Consider the following 27,423-nt stretch of genomic DNA (forward strand, 5'->3'; position numbering starts at 1 on the left):
TATTAAGTATCCTACACTTAAGGCATACAACTTATATATTTTTACATATGAATATATGTAACCACCACCCAGGTTTAGATTTTTAAAATCCCAGTGTTGAATCCCAAAAGGTTTCTCATGCTCATACCCCATCGGTGGCCCCCACCCTTCTGAGGTAATGATTGTTGAGACCTGTCTCATCATCAGTTAATTGGTACTCGTCTCAAAGTCCGTATAAATGGAATCAGCTAAGATGTTCTATTAGTATGCCTAGCTTTTTGAGTTTTTAGTACCTTACTGATAAACCATAGTCATTGGTTTTTTGGTCAAACTCCTACCTATTTTCTTAGCTTATTTCTGTGAGTCTTTACTGTATGTTGTCTCTATTATAGAAATTATCTTCTGTGTCTTAGTTATATCTTTTCAGGGTAGGATTAGACTACTAAAGTTCACTCAAAAGAAACTGCTGTATGTGTCAGAAAGATGGAGTTAATAGGGACTCCCAGCAAATAATGTAATCCCCTGGTTTCCTTTGTCAAGTTGGTCATCGATTTCAACAGAATTATTTCCTACGAATTCCACAGTACATGTGCCTGGTGGGGTGTTTATTTTCTACACATACTGATCATTACTGCACTCTCCTCTGGGCTATGGAATAAATGTGAGCTTTGGAGGTTTCATAGCTCCTGGTCAGCTGTGAGTCAGGTCCATTCTTTCCATTTGATTTGTGGCACAGCTCAGGAATTAGTCTTCCAAAAGCAAGTGCATACACAAATACACTCTGTAAAGAACAGACAGTCACTTGAGATTTTGGTTATAACCACTTATAAAAGCTAAGATATTACTTTGGTTCTTTCAAGCCTTATTAGATAATAGCTCATCATCAGTTTTAAAAGTGCGTGTAAGAAAAGTGTTTTCATTCACCTAACATGAACAAAAGACTGAAAACCCATTCATGCTTTCAGTGGTTGGTATAGTATCAGCCAAGAAAAACTCATTTAATTCTGTTACTTTTGGTTTCAAAGCACTATTAATTATAAAAATTACTTATAACTCCTAAGGAATCTCAGCAGCATAGTTAATTGTATAGTTATTGATTCCGAATACTATTTAATGTTTCTTAGCTTTGTTATTCATTGTAAATTTAGGAGTTTTAAAAATAATCACTTATGAAAGTACATTATTAATTGAAGGGATCCCTAAATGTTCTTGAACTTCCTTTTTCATTTTCATAGGTCATATATCCAGAAACAATAATCATTTAGTTTCAGGGATAATATAAAAGTGTTTAAGAGTATACACTACAGCTAAACTGCCACGTCTATCAAGTGGCTAGAGAAGTAGAATTTGACTCTGGAGTTTGCAGAGCACAGGCAAAGAATAAAGATTAATTGTAACATTTTTGTAACCCCTCCTACAGAAGAGTGAGAAGAAATCCACCTAAAAGTTGAAGTTACTATTCCATGATTGTGACACACACAGCAAAAGACTGTCAGTGGTCTTGGCTATGATTGTAACTGGGAAATTGATAATGAAGTCCCTGCTTGCTTTTATTTTGTGGAATCCAATGACTCTTTTCTTATATTTTTCAATGACAGTTGACATTTAATATTATATTAGTTTTAGGTGTACAGCATAGTGGTTAGTCATTTATATAGCTTACAAGTGATTCCCCCAATAAGTCTAGTTCCCACCTAGCACCATACACAGTTATCACAGTATTATTGACTATCTTCTCTATGCTGTACTTTATGTCCACGCGACTGTTTTATAACTGCCGATTTGTACTTCTTAATTCTTTTTCACCCAGCCATCCAAACCTCCCCCTCACCTGGCAACCATCAGGTTGTTCTATATATCTATGAGTCTGTTTCTGTTTTGTTTTTTAGATTTCACATATAAGTGAAATCATATGATATTTCTTTGACTTATTTCACTTAGCATAATATCCTCTAGGTCCATCCATGCTGTTGTAAATGGTAAGGTTCCACTATTTTTTATTTTTTATTTTTAGCTAATTAATACTCCATTGAATATATGTACCACATCTTCTTCGCCAGTTGTCTGTTGCTGAACACTTGGGTTGCTTCCATATCTTGACTACTGTAAATAATGCTGCAGTGAACGTAAGGATGCATATATCTTTTTGAATTGTGTTTTGGATTTCTTTGGATGTATACCCAGAAGTGGAATTGCTGGGTCATAAGGTTGTTCTCTTTTTAATTTTTTTAGCAGCCTCCATACTGTTTCCCAAAATAGCTATACCAATTTGCACTCTCACCAGCAGTGCACAAGGGTTTCCTTTTCTCTATATCCTTGTCAGCACTTGTTTGCTGATTTATTGATGATAGCCGTTCTGACAGGTGTGAGGTGATATCTCATATGGTTTTAATTTGCATCTCTCTAATGGCTAGTGACGTTGAGCATCTTTTCATATGTCCATTAGCCATCTGTATGTCCTTTTTGGAGAAATGTCTGTTGAAGTTCTCTGCCCATTTTGTAATTGGATTTTTTTTTTTGCGTTGAGTTGTCTGAGTTCTTTATAAATTTTGGATATTAATCCCTTATCAGATGTATCATTGGCAAATGTGTTTTCCCATTTGGTGGGTTGTCTTTTTCATTTTGTTGATGGTTTCCTTTGCTGTGCAAAAACTTTTTAGTTTCATGTAGTCCCATTTGTTTATTTTTTCTTGTTTCCCTTGCCTAAGGAGATAAATCAGAAGAAATATTACTAAGAGAAATGTCCCAGATTTCACTACCTGTGTTTTCTTTTAGGATTTTTATGGTATCAAGTCTTGCATTTAAGTCTTCAATCCATTTTGAGTTTATTCTTTTGTATGGTGTAAGAGGATGGTCTAGTTTAATTTTGGGGGGCATGTATCTGTTCAGTTTTCCCAATACAATTTACTGAATAGATTGTCTTTACTCCATTGTATGTTCTTGCCTCCTTTGTTAAATATTAATTGACCATATAGGTGTGGATTTATTTCTGGGCTCTCTGTTCCATTGATATGTATGCCTGTTTTTATGCCAGTATCATGCTGTTTTGATTACTATGGCCTTGTATAGTTTGATATCAAGTAGTATGATTCCTTCAACTTTGTTCTTTCTCAAGATTGCTGTGGCTATCTGGGGTCTTTAGTAGTTCCACATAAATTTTTGGATTATTTGCTCTAGTTTTGTGAAATACATCATAGGTATTTTGATCGGAATTGTGTTGACTAGATTATGGTAGTATGGGCATTTTAACAGTGTTAATTCTTCCTATCCATGAGCATGGTATCTGCTTCCACTTATTTGTATCTTCTTCAGTTTCTTTTTTCAGTGTCTTATAATTTTCTGAGTACAGATTTTTACTTCCTTGGCTAAATTTTTTTTTTTAAATGCAGTTGTAAGTGGGATTGCTTTCTTAATTTTTTATTCTGCTCATTCATTATCGGTGTAAAAAATGCAACCAGTTTCTGAATATTAATTTTGTATCCTGCTACATTATTGAATTCATTTATTGCTTCTAATGGTTTTTTGGTGGAATCTCTATATTGAGTATTATCCCACTTTGCTTAGAGTTTTTATATTAAATTGATGCTGGATTTTGTCATATACTTTCTCTGTATCTATTGATACTATTATATAATTTTTGTCCATTTTGTTTTATGTGGTGTAAAATGTTAACTGATTTGCAGATAATGAACAAATCTTGCTTCTCAGGAATAAGTCCCACTTCATCATGGTGTATGGTATTTGCAATGTGTTGCTGAGTTCGGTTAGCTAATAGTTTGTTGAGGATTTTTGCATCTATGTTCATCAGGGATATTGATCTATATAATTTTCTTACTTCGTAATCCCATTTTCTTGTTTTAGAATAAGAGTAATAATGGCTTTGTAAAATAAGCTTGGGAGCTTTTCCTCTTAAATTTTTTGAAATAGTTTAAGAAGGATAGGTGTTAATTCTTCTTTGATGTTTGATAAAATTTACCTGTGAAGCCATTAGGTCCAAGACTTTTGTTTGTAAGGAGTTTTTTGATTACTGATTGGTTTCTTGAGATTTTTTTCTTCTTGACTTAGTCTTGGAAGATTGTATGTTTCTAGGAATTTATCCATACCTTCCAGATTGTCTTAATTTATTGGTATATACTTGTTCATAGTGTTTTCTTAAAATTCTTTATATTTCTGTGGTGTGAATTGTCACTTCTCTTTTATTTCTGATTTTATTTGGGTTCTCTCTTTTTCTTGATGAGTCTGGTTAAAGGTTTATTAATTTTTTTTTTTTTCTTTTCAACAAATCAGCTCTTGTTTTCATTGATCTTTTATGTTATTTTTTTAGACTCTATTTTGTTTAGTTTTTCTCTGATCTTTATAATTTCATTCCTTCCACTCACTTTGGGCTCTTTTTTTTCCTAGTTCCTTTAGGTCTAAGTTTAGATTGTTTATTTGAGTCCAATGATTTATTTTAAGTGAGATGTCAACCCTTGTTAAAGCACTTGGCTCCTGTACCTAAACATGTCTACATGTCCTCAATCTTGCCTGTAGGTCTGTTAACAAATTTATGTTCTGTTCTCTTATTCAGTGTCTTAATATATCACAGTATAAATATGAATATATTTTAATGCATACTTTTGCTAGTATGTTTTTCTCTTTAACAGATATTATTTGATATTTGAGTTTATGTTATGCTCTTGTACCAGGAGAGAGCTGTCTACTTAGGGATCACTTGAAAACTAAATTTTAAGACCCTTGTTTTACAGATGGGACGCCTCCCCATTTGTGAAATTTTTAATAAACACCAGAAGTTACTTTGTGTAAAAAAAGGTGCAAAACTTGGCTTTCATATGTTAGAAAATTTAAGTAGAAGTAATTCTTACTTGGCAAAGATTTGATCACCTTGTCGGCCAAATCAGCACCACACCTACATTCCTATCCAGAGACAGAGCTAATCATCCTGTTTTGCAGTTTTCCTGCTACACATACAGATGTGCATACATGTTAGGGATGAATTTCTCACCAGTAGAAAACTATCAAGTTTTTCAAAATTTAGCTTATTCTCTGCTTTTGATGGGAGGAAAATGCCAGACCCACGGTACTTTTGCAGAAAGCCAATTATATTATCATACCCTATGTTTTCTCCTTTCAAATTATTCTTCAAATCACTCTCCATTGAAATATATAGGAAACCTCCACCAGCCTACTGTTTCAAGCATGCCTGGTCATCTATTCTTGCTCTTAAAAATATCAACCAAGTTAATTTTTAGCATGGATAAGTTATTTTCTTTTGTTTATTTTACACAGATGTGTAATTATTTTGTCTTACTCTCATTCATTCTCAGTTTCATTGATTTCTTTCCATTTTTCCTTTCTTAGTACATCATTCTGATCTTAATCCATCCTAATAATATTTTCTCACTCTCTGATAATGTAGTTTATTTTTTCCTTGTTCAGTAAGGCTGTGTCAGCCTTGTATAGTAGCTGAAGTGAGTTTGGTTTTTTTTCCCCCCTTTGCTCCTCTCTTCCCAGTATCCCCCTTCCCTCCAGCAATCCCACCCCGCTTAATTCATGTCCATGGGTCATGCATATATGTTCTTTGGCTTCACCATTTCCTATATTATTCTTAACTTCCCCCTGTCTATTTTGTACCAACCAATTATGCTTCTTAGTCCCCGCATCATTTCCCCATTTCTCCCCCTCCCCCTTCCCAGCTGATAACCCTCCAGATGATCCCCATACTTATGATTCTGTTCCTGTTCTGGTTGTTTGCTTAGTTTGTTTTTGCTTTTATTTTTTAGGTTCAGTTGTTGATAGTTGTGAGTTCATTGTCATTTTAATGTTCATAGTGTTGATTTCTATTTCTTAAGTAAGTCCCTTTGATATTTCATGTAATAATGGCTTGATGATGATGAACTCCTTCAGCTTTACCTTGCCTGGGATGCACTTTATCTGCCCTTCCATTTTAAATGATAACTTTGCTGGATAGAGTAGTCTTGGTTGTAGGTTCTTGCTTTTCATCATATTGAGTACTTCTTGCCAGTTTCTTCTTGCCTGCAAAGTTTCTTTTAAGAAATCAGCTGATAGTCTTATAGGCACCCCTTTGTAGGTAACTCTGCTTTTCTCTTACTGCTTTTAAGATTCTGTCTTTATCTTGAACCTTTGGCATTTTAATTATGATGTGTGTTGGTGTGGTCCTCTTTGGGGCTAGCTTCTTTGGGACTTTGTGCTTCCTTGACTTGTATGTCTATTTCCTTCACCAAGTTAGGGAAGTTTTCCTTCATTATTTTTTCACATAAGCTTTTGATTTCTTGTTCTTCCTCTTCTCCTTCTGACACACCTGTGATTCAGATGTTGGCACGTCTAAAGTTGTCCCAGAGTGTCCTATGCCTCTCCTCATATTTTTCAATTCTTGTTTCCTCATTCTGTACTGGTTGACTGTTTTTTTCTTCCTTATGTTCCAAATCATTGACTTGAAACCCAGCGTCTTTCCCTTCACTATAGGTTTTGTGTGGATTTTCCTTCATTTCATTTAGCATAGCCCTCACTTCTTCCCTTATGCATCTGCCATACTTAAGCATATCTGTCAAACCTGTGAGCATCTTTATCACCAATGTTTTGAACTCTGCATCTGTTAGGTTGGCTATCTCCTCATTTGTTCGGTTGGCTATGTCCTTGTCGCTAAGTTCTCCCACTGGAACCTTGATTTGTTCCCTCTTTTGGGCCATACTTCTCTGTTCTGGCTTTTTTTTTTTTTTTTTTAAGTATATTTTATTGATTATGTTGTTACAGCAGTTCCAATTTTTTTCCCCTTTGCTCCCCTCTTCCTAGTACCCCCATTCTCTCCAGCAACCCCACACCCCTTAGTTCATGTCCATAGGTCATGCATATAAGTTCTTTGGTTTCACCCTTTCCTATATTATTCTTAACATCCCCCTGTCTATTTTGTACCAACTGACTATGCTTCTTACTCCCTGCACCATTTCCCCATTTCTCCCCCTCCCCTCTCCCAGCTGATAACCCTCCAAATGATCCCCATACCTATGATTCTGTTCCTATTCTGGTTTGCTTAGTTGGATTTTGTTTTTATTTTTTAGATTCAGTTGTTGATAGTTGTGAGTTTGTTGTCATTTTAGTGTTCATAGTTTTGATCTTCTTTTTCTTAAGTAAGTCCCTTTGACATTTCATATAATAATGGCTTGGTGATGATGAGCTCCTTTAGCTTCACCTTGTCTGGGAAGCACTTCATCTGCCCGTCCATTCCAAATGATAGCTTTGCTGGATATAGTAATCCTGGTTGCAGGTTGCTTTTCAACATATTGAATACTGCTTTCCAGTCCACTTCCTGCCTGCAAAGTGTCCTCTGAGAAATCAGCTGATAGACCTACAGGTACCCACCTGTAGGCAACTCTCTGCCTCTCTCTTGCTGCCCCCAGGACTCTGTCTTTATCTTTCACCTTTGGCATCTCAATCATGATGTGTCCTGATGTGGTCCCCTCTGGGTCCAGCTTGCCCGGGACCCTCCATGCTTCCTGGACATGTATGTCCATCTCCTTCACAAAATTTGGGAAGTTTTCCTCATTTTTTTCAATTCTTACTTCCTCATTCTGCACTGGTTGACTTTTTTTCTTATGTTCCAAATCATTGATTTGAACCCCGGTTTCCTTCCCTTCACCATTGGTTTTGTGTGGATTTTCCTTTGTTTCACTTAGCATAGCCTTCACTTTTTCTCTTATGCATCTGCTATACTCAAGCATATCTGTCAAGCCTGTGAGCATCTTTATCACCAGTGTTTTGAATTCTGCATCTGTTAGGTTGTCTGTCTCCTCATCTGTTAGGTTGGCTATCTCCTCTTTGCTTAGTTCTCCCACTGGAACCTTGATCCATTTCCCCTTTTGGGCCATACTTCTCTGTCTTGTCATTCTGATAGGCTCCTGTGTTTGTTTGCCTCCATGTCCCAGGTAGAGCTGTTGCTCCTGTTATGTTGTAAGGGGCGGAGCTTTAGGGATTCAGTACAGGGCGGCCTGTGTGTGGGGGAGGGGTCTGAGAGGGAACAATGCCACCTGCCCAGTACTTGCCCCTTTTCCAGGCACCTCCCCCACTTCCGCACTGGACTGGTGCCCCTCAAGTTGCTGCCCTGGCCGTTGTTCCCAGAGTGGGTGCGTCTGTGGACGTCCTAGGACTGTGGGGGCCCTTTAAACAAGCGAACTCTGCTGAGACTGGCAGTTTCTGCCTCCACCCCAACCCCCACTAGTCTGCACAGTCAGAAGCAATGAGGCTTGATTTTCCCTAGTGCTGGGACTGTGAGTTGTGAGGTCCAGTGAGGAGCTGGGAATGCTCCCCAGGTGTCCCTCCTGACTTTTTAAAACGTGTGACTGCGCTTTCTTCCGGCCTGCTGCCTTTGCTGCCACTGCTGTCGCCACCACACCGTGTCCTCTTCACCCCGGCTCCGCCTCTCCTTCCTGTCTGGATGAATATTTCTCCTTTATATCTTTATTTGCTGGACTTCCATGCAGTTTTATTTTCTGGAACTACTGGTTGTTTCTAGTTTTGAGGTAGTTGTATTGCTTCTTAGTTGTAGAGGAAGATGCAGCGTGCCTGTCTACGCCTCTATCTTGGCCAGAAGTCTTGTCCTGGCATTTTTAAGAGAAAGGATAATGAAACTTACTGGGTTCCCAATTTAGTACCTGGAGGTCCTGGATCTTCATGGCTAGGTTGCTATAACTAATGGATGCATTTTTTAAAATACACACCTTAAAAGACACAAACCAATACTTTATTAAAGCAATAAATGATATTTTAAACAATTGTTAAGTAATCTGTTCAGATTTTTCTGAATTTTGTGAGTGGGGGGGGTACTAACTAAGTATATTATTGTGAATTAAGTGCATCATGCACTTTAGCATTTCTGTTTTTAAATAATCAAGGAAGTTTACAATTATGGCTGATTGTTTCTCTCCATTTCGTTTGTTTTCTTTAGTTTCATGCAATGGATACATTGTATAGACACAGCTATGATTTGAGCAGTGCAATTAGTGTCTTAGTGCCACTTGGAGGACCTGTTTTATGCAGAGATGAAATGGAAGAATGGTCTGCCTCTGAAGCTAGTTTATTTGAAGAGGCACTGGAAAAATATGGCAAAGACTTCAACGATATACGTCAAGACTTTGTAAGTAGCAAATTATGACTAATATAAAATGTTGAGGTGGGAATATTTTTTTGTTTTTAAAATCTGGAACAACTTAAAGTATTTATTTAGCAAGTCTATGACTTAGTAATTTTTATCTGGTTAACATAAATTGAAGACCAATATTACAAAGGGAGAAGCTGACATTTATTTTGTGAAGTAATTGTAAGACCCAGTGCCAGGAGGCCCAGAGTTCTTGCTGTAAACCTTGGCAGTATGAATTCATCCTCCTCACCTCTAAGTTCTAAGTTTAAAAAATGGACAGATCGTCTAACTATTTACACTAAGTGTATCGTGAGTTCTGCTTCTTAAGCTTGTTGCCCTCCTTTAGATCCTTGATATTTTTCTAGTTGTCTTAATTGTTGAGTCTAAATTTGATGTGGACCTTGAATGTGGAAACAACCTGTAAAGCAGAGCAGGAGAATTTGCTGTGCAGGCATTCTCTCTTGGACTCCTCTTAATGACGTGCAGTTTCTTACTTGCCTTTTAAACACTAGATAATCTTTAATGCTATTATGCACTTCCTTTTGTCTTTGTATTTGTGGAATTGCTCTTTAATTAAGCTTCCTGTCTCTCTGAAATGGAGAAATTTCCATTTGAAAAGCCCATTAATAGGTATCTATAACAGTCATCCTTTTAAAAAAATTATGATAATAGAATCTTTATAGATTGAAGTATTTGATGTGAGCTAATATCCTGCCTTTTATGTTGTTTAATTTTTGTTTGAACTCTTTCTGAAGCAAAATTATTATTTATCTATATGGATGTATTAAATTCCAAACATAATTAAAGCTGTTAGTGTCACTGACTTTTGTTCTCCTGGCAAAACTTCACTCATACCCAGATTGTTATATGTCATGATTTCAATTTATGGGATGTGCAGGTGAGAATTTAAAATGCGTTGTTGGCATTTAGCTTCAGGTGGTTGAAATAACACACCAGTACCATGTTATAATATAGCTCTACCACTAAATGGAAGCCACAAAAACAAAACCCCCAAAGAACAAAACTGCAGGTCTGACAAAGGAATGGGAGATGGGAAACACTAAAGCGAAACTGCTTTCCCTGCATTGAATGTGACACGCTCACTTTATGTTCTAGTAATCTTTCTGGACCCATTGAAATTCAACAAATGTCTGTTGAGCACCTCCAGCATGCCAGGGCTTCGCGTAGGCACTAGGCATGCGTCAGAAACTTAACACTACTTCAGGGAGTGAGTTCATAGTCAAGATCAAGAGACTGAAATATGCATACACACAACTAAAACAAAATGTAGTTATTTCTGTCAGTAGTGCGAACAAGTGTTATGGGGTATTGGGAGGGGAATTATCATTTGTGCCAGTCAAATCAGGAATGGCTTCACAGAGTTAACTGGCATTTCAGCTGGATCTCTGACAGTAAAAGGAGAAAACAGTACATTGAAAGGTATTACATGAGGTATGAAACTTGCAGACAGCAGTCCCAGGCACCTAACACAAGACTAGAAAGTAACTGAAGAGTAGCCTTGGTGCAATATACATGGACACAGAACCTGGCATTGATATGAGGTAAAGATAACTATATGAAAATGAGTATATCAGTAATAATGCTGTAAAAGATGGTTTTTGTTACCTTCACGATCTAACAGTTCGTGTAAACTTGTAGTGTGATACATATTTTTGTTGAAGGTGGTTAGAATTCTTCCTAATGAGCCAGTCACATTACACGTGTTGTGTTTTGGAAACTGAAATTATCCACCAGTGTCAAAAACATTAAAGAATACATAACAGCAAGAGGCTAATAATTGCCCAAAGGGTTTATGTTTTTTTTTTTTTTTGTTTGTTTTTTGTAGTTTTGGGTATTTTAAAACGAATTATATTGCCCTGGCTGGTGTGGCTCAGTGGATTGAGCGCTGGCCTGTGAACCAAAGGGTCACCAGTTTGATTACCAGTCAGGGCACATGCCTGACTTGTGTACCAGGTCCCTAGTTGAGGGCATGTGGGAGGCAACAGATCAATGTTTCTCTTTCTCTCTTTCTCCCTTTCTTCCCCTTTCTCTAAAATATAAAATAATTAAAATCTTATATAAAAACTAATTATTCACCCCCACCCCCTAATACTTGTAAAAGTAATACATAACCCTGAAGACCATATATGGCAAGCCCACAACTAACATCATAGGCAGTGGTGAAAGACTGGTTCATGAAAAGGAGGTCCACATACATCCCTAGTCATTAGGGAAATACAAATCAAAGCCACAATGAAGTATCTCATACCTGTTAGGATGGCTGTTACCAAAAAGACAAGAGATAACAAATGTTGGTGAGGATGTGGAAAAAGATTAGCATTAATTCTTTAAATGTTTAGTGGAATTCACCAGCAAAGACATCTGGTTCTGATCTTTTCTTTGATTCCTAATTCAGTCTCATTATTATTTATAATCTATTCGGATTTTCTATTTCTTCATGATTCAGTCTGGACAGGTTGTATGTTTCTAGGAATTTATCCCGTTTTTCTAGGCTATCCAATTGTTGACATATATTGGTTCATTAGAATCTCTTATCAGCCTCTTTCTTTTCTTAGTCTAGCTAAAGGTTCTAATCAGTTTTATCTTTTTTTAAAAGTACAGCCCCTAGTTACATTGATCTTTTATAATTTTATAGTTTTTATTTCATTTATTTCTGCTCTGATTTTTATCTCCTTCTTTCTGCTAATGGGATCCATTCTCTTTCATTTTTTTTCTTCCCTGAATGGATAATTTCTAATGACATGTCTTTGAGTTCATATATTCTTTTTTTCTGATTAATCAAGTCTGTTGTTGATGTTCTGTACTGTATTTTTCATTTAATTCATTGTATTCTTCAACCTTAGGATTTCTGTTAGGTTCCTTTTTATTATTTCTGTTTCTGTGTTGAACTTCTCATTTTGTTTGTATACTGTTTTCATGATTACGTTGTATTATCTATCTGTATTTTCTTATAACTTACTGAACTTCCTTAAAACAATTCAACTTCTTTTTTCAGGCAAGTAGTAGATATCCATTTCTTTGGGGTCAGCCACTGGAAAATTACTGTGTTCCTTTGATGGTGTCATCCTTCCTCAATTTTTCATGTTTCTCATAGCCTTGTGTTGATGTCTGTGCATTCATAGAGCAGTCACCTCTTCCATATTTAGCTGGTTTTAGAGGGGAGAGGCCTTCATCAGCAGGTGGTGCAAGGCCACTGGCTGGTTGTGGTGTGATGGTTCCAGCTCCCAGGAAGGCTGAGTGGCGTAGTCACATCCAGCTCTGTCAGCTGAGATCAGGATTGGTCAAGATTGCAGGGGTCCTCCATCGCCAAGGCTGCGGGTGTGTCGTGGCAGTGATGACTGTTACAGTTTTCAGTGACAAAGGCTGCTGGGAGACCTCCTGATGTCTTCTTCTCCCGCGGGTTATGTCATGGCCAAGGGGATCCCTCTTGGCAATGGGTCTGGCTTTGGAGTGTCCTGTGGTGGTGGTGGTGGTGCTACAAGGCATGGGCACCCTTGGATCGGCCATGGAGTCAGGAGTGGAGCAAGTATGCTCATAGCGTGACAGCAGTTTGGGGTCTGGGGTGCTGGCTGTTTTCCATGGCTCTGGTACCCAAGATGTGTGCACATGTGGAACAGTGTGGAGCTGAGATCAAAAGTGCAGGTACACGTGGAGCAGCCAGGACACTGGGCTCCAGGGTGTGTGCAGAACTGGAGGTAGGAGCTGGCAGCCCTACCTGTTCCAGGTTAGGGGGCACAGCAGTATCTTCTGGGGGTGACCAAGCATGTCTCCCAGTGGCAGCAATGGCTGTTGGTTACCTCAGTGGCATAGGTGCCTGTTTTCTCTGGGGCGTAGGCTGCTGTGGTCCACGCCCACACACACCGCAGAGTGCTGTGACAACTGCAGGAATTCTGTCATGGGGCTGTATGAGGTCCTCAGTGGCAAAGGCTGCTGGCTTCTCTGTAGAGCAGGCCACTGGGGGCCTCTGTGGCACCCACCCCGTGGCTATTCTGACAGCCTCCACCCTTAGTCTTTGTTCCTAACCTTTTCAAAATGTCTCAGCTAAGCTGTCTCTGCAGTGGTCCTTTCTTTGTGGAATTCTTCATTACCTGCTCCACAGTGTTGCTCTAGGTTCTTACTTTGACTCTTCTGTCCTCCCAGGGCTATTTTTGTTTGTTGCCAGCTGTTTATTTACTGTTTTTGGTGGGGGGGGGGGGGGTGAGACTCGGATCTCCTGTTCCTCTATCTTGCTGATGTCTTTCTCCCTGTCCATTTTATCTTAAGTTGTCTCGTTTATTGTCATAAAGTTGTTCATAATAGTCTCGCATTATCCTTCTAAGGCTTGGGGGATGGACCTGTAGTGATGTCCCCCTCACATTCCTGATGCTGGTAATGTAGGCCTTCTCTCTTTTTTTCCTCGTCAGTCTGGCCTAGGGGTTTCTCAATTTTATTGAGCTTTGCAAAGAACAAGCTTTTGGTGTGATTGACTTTTCTGTTTCATTAATTTCTGCTTTTATGTTTACTATTTCCTTCCTTCACCTTGCTTTGGGTTAAGGTGCTGTCTTTTCTTAGTGTCTTTTTAAGGTTTTCGCTAGATCATTTATTTGAAACATTTCTGCTAATGCAATCATTTATTGGTTGCATATGTTTAGCTAACCATGATTTTAGCTTTGCCTGAAAAACTTTTTACTGTTTCCTTTAAAAAGATTTTTTATTCTTTCTAGAATTCAGTTTTTGTTTGTTTATTTCTCTTTCAATACCTAAAGGTGTTTATGTGGCTTATGCAGTTTCTGATGAAAAAGTTCCTATGTATGTAAATGTTTCTTTTTCTTTGTGTTCAAGATCACTCTTTACTCTTCTTTTTTAGCAGTTTTACTACTACTTTGTGCCTGGGTATGTTTTTCTTTGTAATTATTCTACTAGTAATCCAATGCATTTCCTGGAGATGAAATTTTCTGTTTGTGTATTACTTTGCATAATTGTACTGATTTATCTTCTAGTGCACTAAATCTTTTCCTTTTTTTTTTTTTTTTTTTTTTTTTTTTGCTATATCCAGTATACCAATAAACTTGTTAAAGGAATTCTTCAAATATGATAGCATGCTTTTTTCCCTAATGTTTATGTTTTATTCTTTTTTTATGCTTTCTATCTGAGTTTAAATTCCCCATCTATTTGTGTTGTTCACCTTTTCAATTGGATCCTTTAATGTATTAATCATAGTTTAATGTATGATATTTCCAATATTTGGGTCATATTGGGGGGGTCTGTGCCTGTTGCCTGATTTATTTCTTGAAAATGGGACATTCTTTTTATGCTGTTTTTAATGTCCTATATCTTAGATTGCATGTGAAACATCCTGCGTAAACAACATAGATTGAGTGAAGTAGTATTTGTGTTCCGAATGAGCATGCCTCTTCTCCGTTTAGGTCATTATTGTGGGGGACTGAATCTGTCTAGTCAGCAGTTGGGCCAGGTTGGGATTTTGTTTTGTTCTAGTTACCTTTGGTGCACTATTGTATTGAAGGCCTTGACATCTTCGAGCCTCACAGGGTCCCCCTGTCTTTGCCAGGTATGCCTCTCACCCAGCAGGAAAGACCCCACCTGGTTAGTTCCCCTGACATCTCACAAGTTTGCAGCCTAATGAGTTTCATTTCCCTGTGAGCCTGAAGAGTTACTCAGACCAGCCAATCACATCCTCCCATGTGAACCTTCTGTAGGAACAAGGGCATCCTTAACCTTCTTGTTACACAGAGCCTCACTGCCACAACTCCTGCTGGCTCACTGTTCCCAAGTGCAACCTCTGTGTGGCCCCGCATGATGTCCTTTTCCCCTGAGCTGTGAATATAACTGCTGCCAAATATATCTGTTTTGTCTTGGGTGTCATGTGTTGTATGTCTGGCCATCTTGTACTGTTCAGAGGGGTGGATCCCTCACTGACGGGGTGATAGGAGGTGTCCTGAACACCCACAGATTTCAGATACTTGTGTGTTTGATGTGGGGCCTGAAGTGCCGAGGGTTTTTCCAGTGTTCCTGTGCCAGCCTCAGCAAGCCCTGCACTGCAGAGCCTCTCCACGCTGTTGCCCTTCTCCCCATGTAGTGTGGTGCTGCTGGTTACTGCCTGCAGGGGTCGTGGTGAGGGCAGGGAGGCTTTCTCAGCTGTGCTGTGGAAGCCCCAGCCTCAGGCAGGCTGTGTGTGACCGGGTCTCAGGAATAGCACTTCCACAGCTCCTTTGTTGCCACCAGACTCTGCCTTCTTTTGCGCTTTACTGGCAGGGGTTTGTGGGTGGGCACAAACTTCCTGGCCTGCAGATGGCTATTGCTTTGTATTATATTAAAGAAGGATCTGGGAAGCAAGGGGTTTCCTTGCCTGGTTCCCAGTGGCAGCTGATCACCATTTGCACACCCACATCATCACCAGTGGGGGTTTTCTTAGGTCTCTTGCCTTGTCCCAATTCTTGCTGCTGAGCATCTGATGGAGGAAAGGGAGGTGTGGGTTCCCTCCAAGCACTGCTCCATCTTAAAAGGTCTGATAAGGTGCGTTTTCATTTTCATTCCTTTGAAGTATTTTTTATTTTTTTGTTGTGATTTCTTTTTTGATCTATGGGTTATTTAGAAGATTCACATGTTTGATGTTTTGTTTCATATAGTTTTCTGTTACTAAATTCTAGTTCAATTCTGTTGTGATCAGAAAACATACTCTGTAAATACCTAATTTTACATGTTTGAGATTTGATTGATTCTGACCTGGTCTGTTATGGTGACTGTTCCATGTGCTCCTGGAAAGAATAGATATTTTGCTGTTAGGTGGAATGTTCTATAAATGCTACTTAGGTCAAGTTTATTGATAGTGTTATTCAAGTCTTTGGAAGCCTTACTGATTTTCTGTCCACTTGTTCTATTACTTATTGAGAGAGCAGTATTAAAAATCTCTAGCTTTAATTGTGGGTTTTTCTATTATTTTTAGAAATTGTAATTAGGTTTTTGCTTTAATTATATTGAAACTCAGTTACTAGGTACATACACATTTAGGACTATTATGTTCTCGTGGTGAATTGACCCTTTTATCTTTAAATCGTGCTTCTTTATTCATGGTAATATTATTTGTGGTGAAGTCTACTTGATCTTCTATTAATATTATTAAACTTTATTTTTTTATATGATACAGCTTGTTTTCATCCTTTTATTTTTATCTTATTTATGTCCAAAGTGGACCTTTTATGGACAGAATATGGTTGTATTTTTTAAATAAACAGTCTGACAAACTACCTTTAGTTGTAGTGTTCAGATGACTTTAATGTAATTCAATAATATAATTATTGGTTTAAATCCATCATCTAGCATTAATTTTTCATTTGTCCCTTCTTTTTGGTCCTTTCCCCTTTTCGATTAATTTTTTTTAATGATTCCCATTTTATCTATGCTAGTGGCTTTCTAATTAAACTTTATGTATCTTTAATGCAACACAGTCTACTTTCAATCAAATACCACTTAGTTTACATAGATTATAGGAACCATATAACAATGCACTTCTAGTTCCTCCCTCCCATTATTGTGCTTTTGTCGCCATATAGTGCGATTACTATTTTTTGCTTTAGTCAGTGATCTTTTATTTATTTATTTTTTAAAGATTCTTATTTATTTTTTAAAAATAATTAGTTTATTTTTATTTACTTATTTTTGGAGAGAGGGGAAAGGAGAAAGAGAGGGAAAGAAACATCACTGTGTGGTTGCCTCTCACTCGCGCCCTCATCTGGGGACCTGACGTGCAACCTAGTCATGTGCCCTGACTCGGAATCGAACCAGTGACACTTGGCTCGCAGGCTGAAAGATTTTTAAATTAAATTATTTTTAGGGAGAAAGGGAGGGAGGGAAACATCTTGCGTGTCCCCGACTATGGACCTGGTCAGCAACCCAGGCATGTGCCCTGACTGGGAATCGAACCAGCAGCCTTTTGGTTCATAGGCCAATGCTCAATTCACTGAGCCACACCAAGCCATATATAAGTGTGTGTGTGTGTGTATATATATATATATATATATATATATAGTTATCATTTATTTATTTAACTTTTTCTGTCCCTTTTCTTTATATCGATTCAAATTTTTATCACTACCAGTGGAGGCTTTCTCAGGTTTCCTGCTCAGGTCCAGTTCTTTCTGATGGGCACCTCATGGAGCTCTGTGGCAAATGTGGATTTCCCTTGTGTCTAGAGATTCCTTGTGTTAAACAGTCGTCTTAGCCCACTGCCGACCTTTAATTATTTGGTCAATTTTTTGCTCTTTTCCTCTTAATTTTTATTGGTCACCTGTTCCTTTTATGATCTGCCAAAGTAAAAATATTTCATGAGTCCTGTCTCCACAGTGACTTTGGAATTCAGTTGACTGTCTTGTAACCTTAGCTCTTATATGGACTCACAAATTGTTAGGATTTTATAGATTATCTGTTTTTTCCTCATTTTGGAGGTAGGAATGGCATCCTCTAATGGATTTCTGCATCCTAAAACAGGTGCAAGACCTGAGACATGTAAAGGAACCTAAAAAATTCAAAGTTCAGAATAGTCAGGTCTTCCTTCCTTCCTTCATTCAATCAAGCTAATTGCCGTAGAAACCCTTTTAGCAAAGGTATTTCCTAGCTGTTGTATCATTTGGCTTCAGTTGTGTTAACAAAATTACAGGAGCTATTTTGGACAGAATGGGGTATAATTTCGGATATTGGGTGCTAAAATCATTGATAGGGTTGGAGATGCAGGCCCCAGGCTAGGCTTCAGAACAATCCCACAGAAATGGCCCAGCAAGTAAGCTCCCACCTCTACCCCCTATGGAAACTGGGAAGCTGCTGGGTTAACTTATGGTCCAGGATCACACTGCTTTAACCTTGTTGTTGGGATTAGGAACCTCTAGCAGAACTTTTGGCTCTAGAACCATTTTGTGCTATCTTGCTCTGCTGGAGCAAAGTGGATGCTTAGTGCACCCTCCTCTTTTAACTCTGCTTAATTCACTCCTGAATTTAGTCTCATACACATACATCTGATTGGAAGAAATAAATCACAAGGGAATCTTGGGAGTATAATGTCTTTTAAAATTATGCTTTATTGATTATGCTATTACAGTTGTCCCAAATTTTCCCCTTTGCCCCCATCCACCCAGCAGCCCCCACTCCCTCGGGTCATCCCCACGCCATTGTTCGTGTCCATGGGTCATGCGTATAAATTCTTTGGTTACTGCATCTCCTGTATCATATTTTACATCCCCATGGCTGTTCTGTAACTACCTATTGGTACTTCTTAATCCCCTCACCTCTTCACCCATTCTCCCACACCCCCATTCCATCTGGCAACCATCAAAATGCTCTCTGTATCCATGATTCTGTCTCTGTTCTTGTTTGCTTAGTTTGTTTTTTTAGATTCAATTGTTGATTGATATGTATTGCCATTTTATTGTTCTTAGTTTTATCTTCTTTTTCTTAAATAAGTCACTTTAACATTTCATATAATGAAGATTTGGTGATGATGAATTCCTTTAGTTTTTCTTGTCCGGGAAGCTCTTTTTCTGTCCTTTGATTCTAAACAATAGCTTTGCTGGGTAGAGCAATCTTGGCTGTAGGTGTCCACTTTTCATGACTGAATATTTCTTGCCAGTCCCTTCTAGCCTGCAAAGTTTCTTTTGAGAAGTCAGCTGACAGTCTTATGGGAACTCCCCTGTAGGTAACTAACTTCTTTTCTCTTACTGCTTTTAAGGTTCTCTCTTGATCTTTAACCTTTGGTGTTTTAATTAGGATGTGTCTTGGAGTGGGCCTCTTTGCATGCATCTTATTTGGGACTTTTCTGTGCTTCCTGGACTTGAATGTCTATTTACTTCACCAAATTAGGGAAGTTTTCTTTCATTATTTTTTCAAGTAGATTTCCAATTTCTTGCTCTTTCTCTTCACCTTCTGGCATCCCTATGATGTGAATGTTGGGATGCTTGAAGTTGTCCCAGAAGCTGCTGTTCTTGTTCTTTTTTTTTTTCTTTCTTTTTTAAATTCTTTTTTATTCTTGTTGTTCTGATTGGTTTTTTTGTTGTTGTTGTTGTTGTTGTTGTTTTGTTTTGTTTTTTTTGGCTTCCTTCTGTTCCAAATCATTGATTTGATTCTGAGCTTCATCCATTCTACTGCTGTTTCCCTATAAATTGTTCTTTGTTTCAATTAGTGTATCCTTCATTTCTGATTGGATTTTTTTTTATGCTGTTGAGGTCCTCACTAAATTCCTTGAACATTATTATAACCAGTGTTTTGAATTCTGCATTTGATAGATTAGTTCTTTTTCAGGAGTTTTGATCTGTTTTTTCATTTGGGCCATGTTTCTTTGTCTCCTTTTTGGCAGCCTCCCTGTGTTTGTTTCTGTGTATTAGAGCTGCTATGACTCCCTGTCTTGGTAGCATGACCTAATGTAGTAGGTGTCCAGTGGCACAGCCTACCCTATCACCCAAGCTGGGTCCTCGAGGTGCACCCTTTGTGTGGACTGAATACACCCTCTTCTTGTAGTTGAGCCTTGACTAATGTTGGCAGATCAATGGTAAGGATTTACCCAGGCCAGTCAGCTGCAAGGACTGGCTGTGACCACTGACCTTCTCCCTCCGCCCTCCATGGAGGGATCACCTGTTCAGGGGCAGGGTGGTGGTGGTCCAACATGGTCTGTAGCTGTCCACTAGGTGTATTGGCCCTGGGGTTTCCCTGGTGGTACAGGTCAAGGTCAGCCTCCACCTATGTTCTGTCTGGTGCCATCCTGCATGAGCTGTAAAGCAATCTGAGATGGCTGCTACTTGTGCTGGACTGGAAGATACCCAGACAAAGCCAAGCTATGAATCTAGGCTGGCTGCTGCTAGTGTTGGACCTGGGGCCACTTAGGAAGTGGTACTGGGGCTGGGGGCTAACTGAGGCTGGTTGTTGCTTGTTCGATAGGATTTAAGAAGTTGTAAAGCATGAGCCAAGACCAGCCATTCATATGGAAGCCACAGTTAACAGTTCGGGTGAGACAGAGTCTGAAGGTTCTGGGCCCTGGTTAGAAGCAGTGTTTTGTGGGAATAAGTCTTTTGTAAGTCTGGGTGGTATTGCTAGCCAATGCATTATAGGAATAATAGTCTGTTCAATGAGAACAGATGGCTGCTATTGCAGGATGCTGAGAGTTTAATGTAACTGACATATTACCAGAAATGGTGCCATGTTGGAGGCCCAGTGTACTCTGTTCCTTGCAGATTGGACACCTCAAGTAATCAGATCACATTTGGTGAGAGGACATCCCTGTGGTGGCCCCCATGGGTAATCTCTTGTCTTCTTGCCTCTGTGTCCACTTTGTTTATGTATCCTTTGAGTAATCATTGGTGTGGTTAGGAAGAGGCTGACTGATTGTCATAAAAGGGATAACCTTATCCACCTGATAGTAATGAGAACCTTCTCTGCCAAGGGTGCCTGTGAGTGAGCACAGAGACACAAATATTCTCATGCTCAGGCCCATCCAGCTTGTCTGTCCCACAGACCTCTTTTCTAAGCCTCGTGGTCACCAGTATTCTAATCCGATTCCTTCCAAGTCCCTGCATTGTGACAAGTAAATAACCACTGCCCACAAATAGGTGTGGATTAGTACTTCTGGCCATCTCCTTCAGCACAAAGTAGAAAGCCACATGTCTACTCTAACATTCCACCCTCCAAAAGGGTCTCCCTTCACTGTGTTTCAGAGCCACTCCTGCGTGGGGCTGAAATGCAGCAGCGGTGTAGTTCTAGTTGGGGCCAGTGTATCATGCAAGGCCGTCTACACAGTCATATTTTTTTCATCCTGAATTGACATGTCATAGGGAACTCCCATGAAGCTATAATTGAGGGTTGAGGGAGAAATGATACTGCATTAGGAGTAGGCACACCAGGCTGGAGCATGTAACTCATGCGTTCATGACCTGCTCTTCTCCTGGATGAGTGAGTGGTGTTGCTGAGCACACCTGCCTAGGACTTCATGGCTTACCCTTAGATAAAGTCTGGCTCATGATGAAGCTCAGTTTACACGCTCCCTTGTTTTCTTTCTTGGGCTTCCATGTCAGGGGGTTATTTCTCAAAAGAAGACTAGTTAGGAGATGAAGAGGTTTTAGCTTGCTTAAAACCCTAGGGGACTATGCCAGTGACTGTCCTATGAGGTCCTATGAGGTCATGGTACACTCTTGTAAGCTTAAATCATCCCTCAGCCCCTTTCAACTCCCATTAGATTGCTTGTTGGACTGGAGAAAACTTTTTGCTCTGTTGCAATGCAAATGCCAGTGATCGCACAGATTTGGTCCTCCTGGGAGTCCATGTTTGCAGCTACTGTTAGAGTTGCCACCCAATTAAACTTAAAATAAGTCCCCCTAAATTCCATCTATTTTCTCTTCAGACCAAATAGATGAGTTAAATGTGGAGGTGATAGGAATGGCGTGGATGTTTTACACGTGGGTCACAAACTGCTGTGCAGACTGGGAATTACTGTTTTTTGGTGTGCTTTTCTACTTTAAATAGTTTTTTATTTTTCACTTACAGTTCACGTACAATATTATATTAGTTACGAGTGTACAACCCATTGATTAAATATTATATAGCTAACTGAGTTCGGGAAGTTCTGTTTTAACTCTGACCCAGATGTTGCACTGGGGACAGCTGGAAGGGAGAGGCAGGGTGCTGAGTTACCTGTTTGTAAAATCTTTGATAACTGGAAGTTGTGAATGTTACCATTCTGTGTGAAATTTGATCTGCTCTGATACGCCTCTTGGATGACTAATAGATCTCCCTTTCCAGAGGTACATACTGAATATATTCTTCCATTGTGGGTCTCACAACTGGGAGCTCATTTGGCCATTTTTTGGATAATGAAAAATAACAGAGGCCCTGATCGGTGTGGCTCAGTGGGTTGGGTGTCATCCCACAAACTGAAAGGTCTTCACTGGTTCGATTCCAGGTCAGGACACAGCTGAGTTTTGAGGCCAGAGCCCCAGTCTGGGGCATTCAAAAGACAACCAACCGATCTATGTTTCTTTCCCTTTCTTTCTCCCTTCACTTCCCTCCTCTCTAAAAATAAATACAATCTTTTTTAAAAAAGCAAGCTTTCTATTTTTCTAGTATGGACCACACTCAGCTATGTTTTTTTTTCCCCCCATAGATTTAAGTTTTGATTTTATTTACAACTAAAATAGGTCAAAATAGAGCAGTTTTAACAGGGTGAGAAATATACCAGAGACCAAATGACACCCAGTTGTGTATGTAGCTGGCATCTTTGAAAGTAAAAGTAATGCTGGCTAAATCTATTTAAATATCATATCTAAAATTTGTATTCCAACCCCACCTATATAGCCCGAAACAACTTCCCTGAGTAGATCATAAAATAGTATCAGCCATAAAGTTTATCATTTTTAACAGGTGGAAGTGAGAAATGAAATGTGTTGTATTAGTCTCTAACTGAATAAACTTGTTTGGGATACCCTTTGCTAAGAATTAATTTCAGTTTTCATAAACTGAATAAATCTTCCATGTGGATATTTGCCTCATTATTTTCAATTACTGGTTTTAGAGGAAAGCAGTTGCTGTAGTAGCTTGTTTTTATTTTCATGGTGAATTATTTTTCAGCTCCCTTGGAAATCATTGACGAGCATCATTGAATATTATTACATGTGGAAAACTACTGACAGATACGTACAGCAGGTAATTTTTTTATCTCGCTACCAATATGATTGTATTAAGTGATCTTTCTATTTATATTTTAATATTTCTCAGCAATGTACTTAATTTTAAATTTGTTTGTTTTGTTTTCTAGACTTTTAAATTGCATGATTTTATATCCTTAAGATACTGTTTTAAGATTCTAGTCTTAAAAATTTTTTTTAACTTCAGAATTTGTTATGATAGCTATTTTAGAATGATAACGGGCAAAGATATCACTAGAGAGGCAGTATTTTCCTTGCAGGTGCCTATGCTTCACATCTTTGTGAGTTTACTTGAAGGGAATGACCTAAGAGCCAATGCTTTAGCACAAACTTTTTGAACATGTTATTTTTACAGAGTATTGAAATTTTAGACCAATGCTATCAACCATACAATTTGAGATATTTTGAAACCCCTGTATATGACGTTTGTGTGGATATATCCTCTGAATCTTTTAACTGTAGAAGTTAGTCTTACTAGTTTGATGCCTTGATATTGTACATAAGTTTTTATCCAAAATTATTTCTAAAAGCAGGGAATCATGCTTTGTTTTTGAGTCCTTCCCATATGATCCAAATTGAGGTAATTCTCTCAGTTACTTATTTTGAGCAATACTACTTGGGAAGAGGCACATTTTCCTGAAGTGACCTTCGTCAGTACTTTTTTTATAGTCTTCTAGTCACATGTCAGAACTGGTAAAGAAAGGGGCAAATATATTTAATACAGACATTATTTTTCCCAAGTATGTGATTGCTTAGTGGCGAGCGTTGGATGCTGTAAAAATACCTTTAAGGATCACTGTGTTGTAATAGTGAGTTGTTGAGATCATGAATAGTGTAGAGCCAGCCACCATGGCTTGCTGAAAATTTTCCTGTGTCAACATCATATATAATTCAAAAAGTGCTTATTTGAAACAGTTTAGGTAGGTAGAAGTGAAGACCATGTGCTCTGGAAATCCATGTATTTGAAGCAAAAAGCGTCCCTAAAGGTGGTGGAGATAATGGCGTCAAGGATGGTTGAAAATATTTGGATTAAATTATTTTCAGAAATTTTAACTCTGTCCCTAAAAGTTTTAAGTCGTCCCCCTAAATGCTTTTGTTTATTCCTCATTGAGAAAACGGGGAGAAATATTTGGTTTGTCTTATTTTTGGATATCAACCATATATTATTTTCCTTCCCTATTTGCATTCATTATTGTGTTGATCAGTCTCTGGATTTGTCTACATAATCTTTTTCCCATTCCTTTTCCTGCATTTGGCTCCTAATTGGTTCCTAAAATCTGATGTGAGTTCAGCCAAGCTTTAAAGTATACTGCATATCTCCCAACATTTGAGGGTAAATGCTTATTTAATTGTACTTAGAATAGTTACTATCTCTTTCTTTTGCATGGACTTTGAAAACTAATCATCTCTGAATATTTTTCTAAAAGTAAAGATTATGTGTGTGTTTTTTCCTCTGAGGGGGAAAAAAGGTAGAAAATAAATTTGAAAAGTGAAAATGGTTACTTAAAAGTTTTGTTGATTCACTCACGTGGGGAACAGAGTTGTTCATTGCTTTATTTTTTAAATCTATGTCTAAAATGTTATTAATACTTATAGTTCTGTATCTCAGAATCTAGTGACTTTTCTTACAAATTACTACTGCTTAATTTTCTTACAAACTACTGCACATCCTAAAGTGACAAATTTTGAATTTTGCTTTAATATATTATTTTCTTGTGAATTTTTTAAAACAATGTGAAGTAATAATTATTAGGCATTGTATATAACATGTTTTGTCTATCTTTTGAATTAGAAACGTCTAAAAGCAGCAGAAGCTGAGAGTAAACTGAAACAAGTTTATATCCCAACTTAGTAAGTAATAGAAATCTTTTGAAATATTTGTCATGGTATTAATTCTATCAAAACAAAATATGTCATTTTGGTATCAACAAATTTGCGTTTCTTTGTGTATCTTATGTTCTTCCACTACAAAGCATGAGACTTGCTTCCCATGATACCACTACATTGATATTTTTAGAGAGAAAAATGGCTGGTGGGAGAAACACCAAGTGGCCAACAAGAGGACTGTGCTGTCAGAGCCACAGGAAAAGTGTCAGGAAGCTAACCGATGATACTCTATTTTTTTTTTTTTAAACAAATGCGTTTCAGAAAGCTACTAACTTATGAAACTTGTGCATAGTACAGTGGATTTTGTTTGAATAATGTGCATTGCCCTTTTGAGGTATGGCAATTTTATATTATTTGCTTAGAAGAAGGGCTAGGGAAAGTAAGTAGAATCATACTTTGTAAATGTTCCATAAATCATGAATAGCCTTTGATGGTTTTGGTATAGCATTCTGTCTTTTTCCTTTGGACTTAGAAATCATTGTTATATCAAAATGAATGCCTTTTCGTGAATGAATTTTCTTTTCATGTGTTATGTTTTAAGTGATTTATAATCTTTGTCTTGAGATCTTTAGAGTTCAGTTATTTATTTGTTCAGGAAAATTTGGTTTATTGAACACCATGTATACAGTGCTATCCTAGGTTAGGGGAATTAAAATAAAATTTATTTCAAAGTTCTATGTACTGCTCCAAGATTTTTCTCGCTCTATGAACTAAGTACAGTTGTTTTGTACTAAATCTTTTATTTACTGAATTTTTATATATTAAGACATTTTTATGTGTAGGAGGCCTCCTAGAAAATGAATTGTACTATTTCTCATTAATTTTAATCTCAAGGCAGGTCACACATAATTTACAGGGTCCTTTTTTTTTTCTCAGTGCTGTAATGTTCCTTCTGCAGAGTGGTTTCTAATATTTTTGAAAAATAGATATTTTATTTGACTAATTTATAAAAGAATAACTCCTCAAAGAAAATATTGTTGTGATTTGTGTCTTAGATTTTCAAGAGCAAGCATACCAGCTTTCTTGTACTTTACAATGCTGTCATATCAAAGGAAAAATATATTTAACCAGGTTTCACCAAGTAACCCAGATAATTATCTCTATTCTGTTTTGCATTGACTTGGGAGCCTTGCTCTATGTCAGAGACCAGCAAACTATAGTCTGTGGGCCAAATCTGACCTGCTACCTTCTTTTCTTTTTTTTTAATCCTCATCCGAGGACATTTTTTTTTTTTTTTCATTGTTTTTAGAAAAAGAGGAATATGTGGGGGTGGCATTGGCATGAGAGAGAAACGTTGATTGTTTCCATCTCATAGGCTCCCTGACCAGGTATTGAACCTACAACCTAATTATGTGTCCTGACTGGAATCGAAACCGCGACATTTCAGTATACAGGACAACACTCCAACCAATTGAGCCACACTGGCAAAGCACCTACTATCTTTAAAAACAAACAAACAAGTAATATTGGAACACAGCCATATTCATTCATTTATGTGTTGTCTGCGTCTGCTTTTGTGCTACAATTGCAGCATTCAGTGGTTACAACAGAATTATAATATCCACAAAGCTTAAAATATTTACTGTACCAACCCCTGATCTAAGTGAGTGATTTTTGGAGCTCAAGACAGTTTTTAATCATCGTCTTTAAGAAAGTTTTATAAATCATATACATCAGTAGACTCTCTGAAGCTGCACTAATTAAGTTGGATAAGAATCTGAGTCCTTGAAGAACTTCCCAATTGACTCTCAAATAGAATATTTAAAAACAAATAATAGATTAAGAATGATTTCATACTATCATTCTTTGGAGCCTGGCAATTTCCTGTGTGCAGAGTACTCTGTTCAGTACTAGAGGTAGAAAGGTTAAGAAGACAGGCTACATTCTCGTGTGGAGTGGCGGATGCCCAACAGCTTGTCACGCAGCATGACAAGTGCCGAGGTGGAGAATAGCTCTTATGTGGCTGGTATGGTAGGCAAGGGCCAGGAGTTTATCCATCTGATACAGAGTGAATATGGGTGTTAAACAAGGAAGTGTGGTGATTGAATTTATACTTAAGATCTTTGGCTATATTTTAGAGAATGATTTGGGGAAGGGAGAAGAAAGAGTGGATACAAGGAGGCCAATTGTGAAGTTTTTGGAGCGGAAAGATGATAGTAGGTTGACCTAGAGTCATGGCCCTGGAAATGCGGCTTTGCTTGGAGATAATTGGGTAGTACGCAGGAGTGGAGGGCAGATGTCGGGCCGAGTGCCAGGTTTCTGGCCAGCACAACTAGGTGGATTGCTGTGCTATTCATCAAGCTAAGCGACTGTGGCAGAGACCCAGATTAGGTCATTTTGAGTTTGTTGTGTCCATTAAGAGATGTTGAATATATTGTTGGATACATTGGTCCTAAAGTCAGGGGAAAGTTCTGGGCTAGAGATACAAATTTAAGCTTCATCAGCATATAATACTGTGTTTTAAACCATAGCTGAGAGTTCTTAGAAGGAGCAATAAGAAAAAAGTGCCTTGGACCAAGCTTGAGGAAATTTAGTATTTATATATCAGATAAACGAGGAAAGCTGTAAAAGGTTAGTAGTGAGGTGAGTGTGTTATCATCAAAGCTGGAGAAGTGTGTTTCACGGAAAGAGATTGGCAGAGTCAGATGCTGGTGAAAAATAGCCAGGGAGTTTAGCAACGTGGAGGCCATTGGTGATCTTTAATGTAGTGGT

At 38.1% G+C, this 27,423-nt stretch overlaps 1 protein-coding gene across 2 annotated transcripts in view; it reads left to right on the forward strand.

Moving 5' to 3' along the window:
• MTA3 (metastasis associated 1 family member 3) overlaps window positions 1-27,423 on the forward strand; it is a 123,220-nt gene that overhangs the window by 90,389 nt on the left and 5,408 nt on the right. For both annotated transcript variants that reach the window (XM_090281210.1, XM_090281211.1), the window contains exons 9-11: window positions 8,939-9,127; window positions 22,748-22,822; window positions 24,617-24,675. In XM_090281210.1, the coding sequence (XP_090137336.1) occupies window positions 8,939-9,127; window positions 22,748-22,822; window positions 24,617-24,675 (323 nt within the window). The remainder of the gene's footprint in view (window positions 1-8,938; window positions 9,128-22,747; window positions 22,823-24,616; window positions 24,676-27,423) is intronic.

The sequence above is a fragment of the Furipterus horrens genome, unplaced genomic scaffold, assembly GCF_987537825.1.
Source record: "Furipterus horrens unplaced genomic scaffold, mFurHor1.1.pri manual_scaffold_6, whole genome shotgun sequence".
In the NCBI taxonomy this organism is placed as follows: domain Eukaryota; kingdom Metazoa; phylum Chordata; class Mammalia; order Chiroptera; family Furipteridae; genus Furipterus; species Furipterus horrens.